This window comes from Salmo salar, chromosome 06, assembly GCF_965601325.2.
Source record: "Salmo salar chromosome 06, fSalSal1, whole genome shotgun sequence".
In the NCBI taxonomy this organism is placed as follows: domain Eukaryota; kingdom Metazoa; phylum Chordata; class Actinopteri; order Salmoniformes; family Salmonidae; genus Salmo; species Salmo salar.
The window spans coordinates 63281729-63291102 of NC_138296.1; the positions used below are offsets into that span (position 1 = coordinate 63281729).

Consider the following 9374-nt stretch of genomic DNA (forward strand, 5'->3'; position numbering starts at 1 on the left):
GCCATTCACTCCAAAAAAAAAATTGTTTTTATATGTTGGCCTCTATACCTTAATGAGCTATGTATGGTTTCAGAATATTGATGAAGAGCATCAGACAAGTAAATAGCCCAAGACACGTTACAGATATTGCTTTGATCATTTGAATCAGTCGCGTTTACTTTATCTGCCCGGATACACCGTTCTCCCTTTTTAACGTTATGTGATCGGGCTTTCCCCCCCTTCCTCCGTCCCCAGAACCAGTTTGCTGCTTTGAACGTTACAAAGAAAGACAACTCTCAGATCGATGGCCCCAGCATCAGCAACTCGTACGGCTTCAAAGTCAGCATGCAGAACCTCCAGGACGCTAAAGCCCTGCACGAGGTGATACAACACACACACACACACACACACACACACACACACACACACACACACACACACACACACACACACACACACACACACCGTAGTGGTACAGAAGGAATGTGACATGCTTTTCCTTTTCATCTGTAGGTGCAGCACCTGACGTTGATGAGCATGGAGCTTCACGCGCGGACCCGGCGGGACCTGGAACCCGACCCCGAGTTTGACCCCATATGTGCCTTATTCTACTGCTTCAGCTCTGACGCACCCCTTCTGGACTCAGACAAGACGCAGCTGACTGGGGCCATTGTGGTGGACAAGGATTGCCAGGACAGTGGCCAAGGTGATGGGCCACTCCCTCAGTCCCTCCCGCCATGCTGTGGATGGATGGACCACATTTGTCTGACCTGGCTTCAAATATTGTCATTGTGTAAACGGTCATTGTGCTTGGATCTGAAAGAACAGCGTTTTGTGTGTGTGTGTGTGTGTGTGTCCTCCCAGGTGTCAGAGGAACAGCACCCCTGCTGGTCAGATCTGGGGTCTCAGGACTGCAGGTCACCTACGCTGTGGATGAGAAGCAGCTGTTCCAGGAAGTTGTCACGATCATGAGGAGGTACCGTATTGGCTCCTGTGGTTCTGACCTTGATCCTTACATTGCGAAAAAGGAGAACTGAAGCACACGGTGGCTTTGTTGGACACCTGATCGGTTGTTAAATATTTCGCTGGGTGTTCATGTTCCCAAGACTGACAGCGCATATGCAAATTCACTGCTTTTGATTTAAATGTATGTTATACATATTCATATCTGTTTCCATTTCTATGAAATCTTACCATTTTTGTTTTGGCCACTGTTAAACATGTGTACTGTGGCTGTTAACATGAGTCCCTGTTCTGTCGTGGCAGGTTTGACCCAGACATGCTGGTAGGCTATGAAGTTCAGATGAGGTCCTGGGGCTACATCCTCCAGCGGGCATCAGCACTCAACTTTGACCTGTGCCAGCAGCTCTCCAGGGTGCCAGGTAGGGTGGCACTGACCCTTGCCCTCTCTGCTGCCACAACACTGTATTGAAATAAAATTGGCTCTCCGTACAGAAACGTCAAGGAGGTTTTTTTCACTGACGTTCTACAGCCAGCCATTCCGTCCAGGTCAAAGGAGCATGTGTTGCTAGATGTCTCCGGCCGTCTGGCTGCTCCTCCGTCGGGTGTGGTGACGTCTGTCTGTCGTCCTCAGGTGACGCCAAGGAGAACCGTTTCGCTGCGGAGAGGGACGAGTACGGCGCGGACACCATGACAGAGATACACATCATCGGCCGCATCGTCATCAACCTGTGGAGGATCATGAAGACTGAGGTATCTGCTGCCACTGCAGACATCATCAATCGCTTAGAATCGACGCTGCCAACCTTTCCACCGTATAAATTAGCTTTGGTTATGAATCTTCTCTTGTTGGTTTCTGGGGTTATTTGTAGGAGTGTATTTCCTTTTATTTATTTTTTACCAGGTAACGTTGAACAACTACAGTTTTGAGAATGTGGCCTTCCACGTCCTACACCAGCGCTTCCCCCTGTACAGCCCCCGCACCCTGTCGGACTGGTTCGACCACAACACGGACCTGCACAGGTGGGCACCGCACCCACCCACCCACCTGGCTGCTCTCTCTTTTACACCACGCTCACATTATAACCATCGTCACTCTGTTTGGCGATCAACTCTTTTAATGGTTTTGCATACCAATTCAGTTGAAACTGAAACAAGACCATAAAATGGGTTGTTACATCTGCAGTATGACTCTGTGTTGTGTGCCTGCCAGGTGGAAGATGGTGGACCATTATGTGAGCCGGTTGGGCGGCACCATGCAACTGCTCCAGCAGCACGACATCATCGGCAGGACCAGCGAGCTGGCCAGGGTGTTCGGGATCCAGTTCTACCACGTGCTCACCAGAGGATCCCAGGTCAGGAACCCACCGGATCTCAGAAATGTTGGCTTATTGGCTGTGGTGTGGATTGGCACGCTGCGTTGATGTAATGTTTTGCTCTGCAGGTGCTACGTTTTCTGGTGTTTCACTCACGGGTCTCATTTTGTGTCTTTATGTGGTTTGACCACTGCCTTTCAACGGTAAGAGGAGTTAAGAAGGCACATCAGGACCGTTTTGAAGTCCAGGGTGAGATTCTGTCTGGCTCACTTCTACCGCCTCCTGTGGTAAACTAGAAGGTTTTTTAGGAATTGGTGATGGTCAGAACAAGTACTGCATACCACAAATTTAAAGGCAGGATGATCAAGGGGAAACGAGGACACGTTTTGTCGAGCATGCGCTAAACCGCATGGAGTTGTCAGTGATCAGTCTGAGAAAGTCCACTCTGCTCTCTCTCCTCATCGCTCTCCTCTCCCTGCAGTACCGGGTGGAGTCCATGATGCTGCGCGTGGCCAAGCCCATGAACTACATCCCCGTGACGCCCAGCATGCAGCAGAGAGCCCAGCAGAGGGCGTCGCAGTGCATCCCGCTGGTCATGGAGCCCGAGTCACGCTTCTACAGCAACTCTATGGTGGTGCTGGACTTCCAGTCGCTCTACCCCTCCATCGTCATCGCCTACAACTACTGCTACTCTACCTGCCTGGGCCACGTGGAGAGCATGGGAACGTAAGATACATACATACATACATACATACATACATACATACATACATACATACACCTTCTAGTTTTGGTAGAGTGAGATGTCAGTCAAGGTACAGAGACCGACCACTGTGTCATGTTTCAGGCCCGATGAGTTTAAGTTTGGCTGCACCTCCCTGCGGGTCTCCCCTGAGCTCCTCTACCAGCTCCGCAATGACATCACCATCTCTCCCAACGGCATCGCTTTTGTCAAGGTACAACTCTTCTGATACGTTGACTTTTTCCTCATGAAAGAGGTGGGTTTTGCTGAAATAAATGAAACCGTTATGGAACTATTGAGTTTAACTGTCTGTCTGTCTGTTCCCTGCTCAGCCCACGGTGAGGAAGGGGGTCCTGCCCAGTATGTTGGATGAGATCCTGAACACGCGGTTCATGGTGAAGCGCTCCATGAAGACTTACAAGCAGGACAAGGCCTTGATGAGGCTCCTGGACGCCAGGCAGCTGGGACTCAAGCTCATCGCCAACGTCACCTTCGGCTACACCGCCGCTAACTACTCCGGACGCATGCCCAGCGTAGAGGTGAGGGGTCACGCTAACGTCTGGCACACTTACCCAAAACTCCATGACCATGATGTATCTTTCTCTGGCCTCCGCTCTGTCAGTAACCTTAGCTCAGCCTTTTTCTCATACATGTCTCCATCTATTGCCTCTACAGGTTGGAGATAGTATTGTCCACAAAGCCAGGGAAACCCTGGAGAGGGCCATCAAGCTGGTCAACGACACCAAGAAGTGGGGAGCCCATGTTGTCTATGGTGACACAGACAGGTAGGGACAAGCCCAGAGTGGGAAGCGTGAGATATTGGGCCCTGGTGTTTTCGGTGACTGTCTTTTCTTAACCTCTGCTTGTGTCTCTTCCAGCATGTTTGTCCTGCTAAAGGGTGCGACTAAAGAGCAGGCCTTCAAGATCGGCAACGAGATCGCCGAGGCGGTGACTGCTACCAACCCTAAACCTGTCAAGCTGAAGTTTGAGAAGGTACAGTCTGCTCAGTGCAGTATGAAGTTGCTAGACTGGCTGTCTGTATTGAAGCCCACACAATGTGTGTGTGGTTTAATTCCTCTCTCTCTCTGTGTGTGTGTGTGTGTGTGTGTGATCCCAGGTGTACCTCCCGTGCGTGCTCCAGACAAAGAAGCGGTACGTGGGCTACATGTATGAGAGCCTGGACCAGAAGGACCCCGTGTTCGACGCCAAGGGGATCGAAACTGTGCGCCGAGACGGATGCACTGCTGTTTCCAAGGTAACCGGCAAAATTTGACCGATTTTTCTGCCTTCTCTGTCTACAGCCTTCACAATCATGCCAGATTTCTACTAGCAGACCGTGCTCAGATTAATGCAAAGCACACACATGGGAATCAGTCCTTGTCTGAACGTTCTATACTATCGCAGTCGGCCTGGTCGACGTGTAGAAATAAACTGGTGTCTGGTATCTCCCTAGATTTTGGAGCGTTCCATCAAGCTGCTGTTTGAGACGCGGGACATCAGCCAGGTGAAGCAGTTTGTGCAGCGTCAGTGTGTGAAGGTGCTGGAGGCCAAGGCCAGCATGCAGGACCTGACCTTCGCTAAGGAGTACAGGGGCAGCAGCTCCTACCGGCCGGGGGCCTGCGTCCCTGCTCTGGAGCTCACCAGGTACACCAACAACACCCCGCCTGAGGGGAGTGTAGTCCTACTGTGTGTTTATGACACGACGGTGTTGAATTGACAGTAGCATCTTTGAGAAATCTTGTGTGTGGACAATATGGCAGTGCCTAAATGTCATTGCATGTCTAACTAGTGTGTTTCTGTGGAGTGGCTTGTTGAAGTGTGTGTGTGTGTGTGTGTGAGACCTTCCTCCCCTCTCGTCGGGCTGTGTGCCCTTTGTGAAGCCACTTACTGATTCCCCACAATGTCCATTGTCTGCCTGCACTACAACGGGCCTAGCTCAGTGTACTGTACCTGAGACAGTTGCCTAGCAACCCAGCCCATAATGGGTGGCAAAACCTGATTTCAGAGACATGGTTAAAGGGGAAAAATATTCTGTGTGATTCAGGAAATGTATTACAATTTATTATAGTCAGTAGTACTACTGCAGTACAAAAACAAGGAGCAAATGCATCATATTTTATTCAGATATTTGTGTACTTTGGTTTAAAAAAACAATAACAATTGTGATACATAATGTACTCAGATTTCATTTCATTATTTTATGTGTGGTCCTATACCACTGCACATATTTGGGGTGCTAGATTATAATGAAACAGCCATTCCAATGCTGTGTCCTGCCCCCCCCCCCCCCCCAGACGTATGATGGCTTATGACCGGCGCCTGGAGCCACGGGTGGGCGAGCGGGTCCCCTACGTGATCGTGTACGGGACGCCCGGCGTGCCCCTCATCCAGCTGGTGCGGCGGCCCCTGGAGGTGCTGCAGGACCCGGGCCTGCGCCTCAACGCCACCTACTACATCACCAAGCAGATCCTGCCCCCGCTGCGGCGCCTCTTCCAGCTCATCGGTGTGGATGTGCTCAGCTGGTACCAGGAGCTCCCCAGGGTGAGGCTATGAAAGAGGGGTGGGGGGGGGGGGGTCGTCGGACCCTTATAATGTGGACCCTCTGGTCTCCCAGCTCTTCGTTAGTTACTGGGATTCATCAAACTGATGGTAGATCCATGCAGGAGAGAAGAGACGTTTGATGACACACACAGAGACCACTGAAGCAGCGGTGGTGCTTTTGAAAGCTTTGTCCGGACTGTCGTGCAGACAGAGAACAAAAGAAAAAAGGGTTTCATGTCGGGAATCAAATGAGACAAATATCCAATCTCGTACCCAAGCCATTATTAGGCATGCCTTTTTGAAATGCCAATGATTCCATCTAGTGGCGAGTTGTGTAAAGGACATGCAGATTTCATACTGTTGTCTCGTTAGCCTGCTTCAGACTGAAGGGCAAGGAGGCTTGGCTCTTTTTAGACCCGTGTTTCTCAGCTCCAGTCCTGCAGTACCTCGTTTTTGTTGTAGCTCTGGCCAAACTCACCTGATTCCACTTGTCAACTAATCATCAAGACCTGGGTGAGTTGAATCGGGTGCGTTTGTCCAAAAACGTGTACCGTTGGAGGTACTGCAGGACTGGAGTTGAGAAACGCTGGTCTGAAAGAGCCAAGTCCCCTTGCCCTTCAGCCTGAAGCAGGCTAACGACAAACATGTGTGCGGTCGGGGGTACTGGAGGACTGGAGTTGGGAAACACTGTTTTAGAGCACGTGTCAAAACACATTCCGTGGAGGGCCGAGTGCCTGCGGTTTTCGCTCCTCCCTAGTAATTGATTACTAATTAGTGACCTTAATTCGTCAAAGAACTCCCCTCATCTTGTTGTGTAGGTCTCAATTGAAAGGAAAAAAATACAAACCTGCAGACACTAGGCCCTCCATGAAGTGAGTTTGTCACCAGTTTTAGAAAATAGTCTGACCTGTCAACTATTTGAATTAGTCTTGATAAAAACAAATACCTTATTTATCACCACAAATCTATCCTAGTCCAAGGCTCTAAACATGTCCTCTGTCTTCAGGTCCAGAAGGCGTCATGCTCCATGGTGGCCAGAGGGGAGGAAGTGGGGAGGAAGGGGACTATCTCCCAGTATTTCACCACACTGCACTGTCCTGTGTGTGACGAGCTCACCCAGCTAGGGGTGTGTGCCAGCTGCCGGGCCGAGCCCCAACGCGTGGCCGTCACTCTCTACCAGGACATGCGGCTTTGGGAGAGCCAGCAGGACCAGCTGCTAAAGGTGAAAGGTCGGGGGGGGGGGGGGGACATCATTGGCAAGCTACACTACACTATATAAACAAAAGAATGTGGACACCCCTGCTGACAGGTTTATAAAATCGAGCACACCGCCATGCAATCTCCATAGATGAAACATTAGCAGTAGAATGGCCTTACTGAAGAGCTCAGTGACTTTCAACGTGGCACCATCATAGGATGTCACCTTTTCAACAAGTCAGTTTGTCACATTTCTGCACTGCTAGAGCTGCCCCAGTCAACTGTACGTGCTGCTGTTATGTAGTGGAAACATCTGGGAGCAACAACAGCTCAGTGGTAGGCCACACAAGCTCACAGAATGGCACTGCAGACTGTTGTAGCGTGTAGAAATCATCTGTCCTTAGTTGCAACACTCACTACCGAGTTTCAATATGCCTCTGGAAGCAACGTCAGCACAATAACTGTTCATCGAGAGCTTCATGAAATGGGTTTCCATGGCCAAGCGGCCGCACTCAAGCCTAAGATCACCATGCGCAATGCCATGCGTCGGCTGTAGTGGTGTAAAGCTCGGCGCCATTGGACTCTGGAGCAGTGGAAACGCGTTCTCTGGAGTGATGAATCATGCTTCACCATCTGGCAGTCCGACGGACAAATCTGGGTTTGGCGAATACCAGGAGAACGCTACCTGCCAGAATGCATAGTGCCAACTGTAAAGTTTGGTGGAGGATGAATAATGGTCTGGGGCTGTTTTTCATGGTTTGGGCTAGGCCCCTTAGCTCCAGTGAAGGGAAATCTTAATGCTACAATGGCATTCTAGACGATTCTGTGCTTCCAACTTTGTGGAAACAGTTTGAGGTAGGCCCTTTTCCTGTTTCAGCATGACAATGCCCCCTTGCACAAAGCTAGGTCCATACAGAAATGGTTTGTCGATCGGTGTAGAAGAACTTGACTGGCCTGCACAGAGCCCTGACTTCAGCCCCATCGAACACCTTTGGGATGAATTGGAAAGCTGACTGCGAGCCAGGCCTAATCGCCCAACATCAGTTCTCGACCTCACTAAGGCTCTTGTGGCTGAATGGAAGCAAGTCCCCACAGCAATGTTCCAACATCTAGTGGAAAGCCTTCCCAGAAGAGTGGAGGGGGGATGTTATAGCAGCAGGATTAGATGTTCGACGAGCAAGTGTCCACATACTTTTGGTCATGTAGCGTACCACAAGCCGATGCTGAATAGTCTCCGAGCACTGTCTGCATTTGAGTTTAGAGAGTCAGAGTACAGCGAGATGGAAATCGAGCTAAGCTTAGAGTTGTATTTTTAGCCCTGTCATCATGTAATATTAGAGGGATAGTTCACTCCAACTGGTTGGTGAGGTTCTGTAGCTAGAGCAGAAGCTATAAAGATTCATCAGTGTTTAAACTCCATTAACCAACCAACCTGTTTTCCATTTGGTCCAGATCTGTCGGAGCTGCAGCGGCTGTGCGGAGCGGCAGGTTCCGTGTGTGTCTCTGGACTGTCCTGTGCTCTACAAGCTGTCCCGGGTCAACAGACAGCTCACCAAGGCCCCCTACCTCCGACAGCTCCTGGAGCAGTTCGGATTCTGAACGGCCCCGTGGCCCACTGCCCCTGCGCAGCACAGCTACTCTGGTGCTAAACCAACGCTGTCTCATCCAGCTGTGTTTCCCCTGTCTGTTCCTTTTTAAATGGTGCTTTGATTGAACCCCGTTGGGTTTTCATGTTGTCCCGTTGTTATTTGTTATACAAGTATTTCTGCTCTGGCTGGGTTTGGGCCTCCTGAAGGAGACGAGGGAGTGGTTTTCAAGGGCTCGTTCTCCCTCGCTCACTGTGTCTTCATTAGCTGCTATTGGTTGGTTGTGATTGAAGCTGTGTTTTTTTTCTTCAGATGGATGGAGATGGTCTCTTCTGTATCATAAAGATGGCATTAACTCTGACCCGAAGAGGACCCTACCGTTTTATTTTGTAGGCGCCGTAGCAATTTGTAAATGCAAGACTTAAAAAGTCTGAACAGTATTTCTAAGGAGCTCCTACCGACGCAAAGGTTGACTAAAGAAAACACTGTTTAACTACATTTCCCTTTTTTATATCAAATACAATCTTTGGTAAATAGTTCTTGTAAAGTGCCCATTTGAATTATCTGTGCATCAGCATTAAAAAATGAAAACAAATCAACTAGTTTATGTATTCTGTTTTGTGTGCCATTTGTTTCTTTTAGCCTCAATTTGTATTTGTCAGTTATGAAAAAGCATATTATCATTATACTCTGAGGCCCTAATGCCTATCAAAAGAGGATGGGGAGTATTCATTTCAATTTTTACTTCTGGGACTGTTGCAATAATGTATTTTGATAATTTATGGCAAGAGTATATATTATTTCCTTGTGCATATTTGTTTTGTACACATTTCTAATGCTTTCTCCATGTTAAAACAGCATATGCCATCTACCCATGTCAAGATGGATTATATTATTTCCCAAACAACTATACACAGGATCTGTGTATTTGTATAAATGTAAATGTACAAAAAAAATATGAAGGAAGTGTTTCTTGCTTTGTTTTTAATGGACATTGCTGTGGGTGGAGGTTGAAGATTGATATAATAAAACTCAATGTATTAAATTCTCTAG

The 9374-nt window shown here is 48.9% G+C and overlaps 1 protein-coding gene across 3 annotated transcripts in view; it reads left to right on the top strand.

Moving 5' to 3' along the window:
• The window catches only part of rev3l (REV3 like, DNA directed polymerase zeta catalytic subunit), a 50243-nt gene extending 40877 nt beyond the window's left edge, over positions 1 to 9366 (top strand). For all 3 annotated transcript variants that reach the window (XM_082976806.1, XM_082976804.1, XM_082976805.1), the window contains 17 exons: positions 235 to 360; positions 493 to 685; positions 844 to 955; positions 1246 to 1361; positions 1574 to 1692; positions 1844 to 1962; positions 2153 to 2294; positions 2737 to 2981; positions 3103 to 3211; positions 3330 to 3536; positions 3673 to 3782; positions 3876 to 3990; positions 4115 to 4252; positions 4451 to 4641; positions 5292 to 5538; positions 6545 to 6760; positions 8188 to 9366. In XM_082976806.1, the coding sequence (XP_082832932.1) occupies positions 235 to 360; positions 493 to 685; positions 844 to 955; positions 1246 to 1361; positions 1574 to 1692; positions 1844 to 1962; positions 2153 to 2294; positions 2737 to 2981; positions 3103 to 3211; positions 3330 to 3536; positions 3673 to 3782; positions 3876 to 3990; positions 4115 to 4252; positions 4451 to 4641; positions 5292 to 5538; positions 6545 to 6760; positions 8188 to 8334 (2652 nt within the window). In that variant the 3' untranslated portion in view covers positions 8335 to 9366. The remainder of the gene's footprint in view (positions 1 to 234; positions 361 to 492; positions 686 to 843; positions 956 to 1245; positions 1362 to 1573; positions 1693 to 1843; positions 1963 to 2152; positions 2295 to 2736; positions 2982 to 3102; positions 3212 to 3329; positions 3537 to 3672; positions 3783 to 3875; positions 3991 to 4114; positions 4253 to 4450; positions 4642 to 5291; positions 5539 to 6544; positions 6761 to 8187) is intronic.
• The last annotated feature ends 8 nt before the right edge of the window (positions 9367 to 9374 follow it).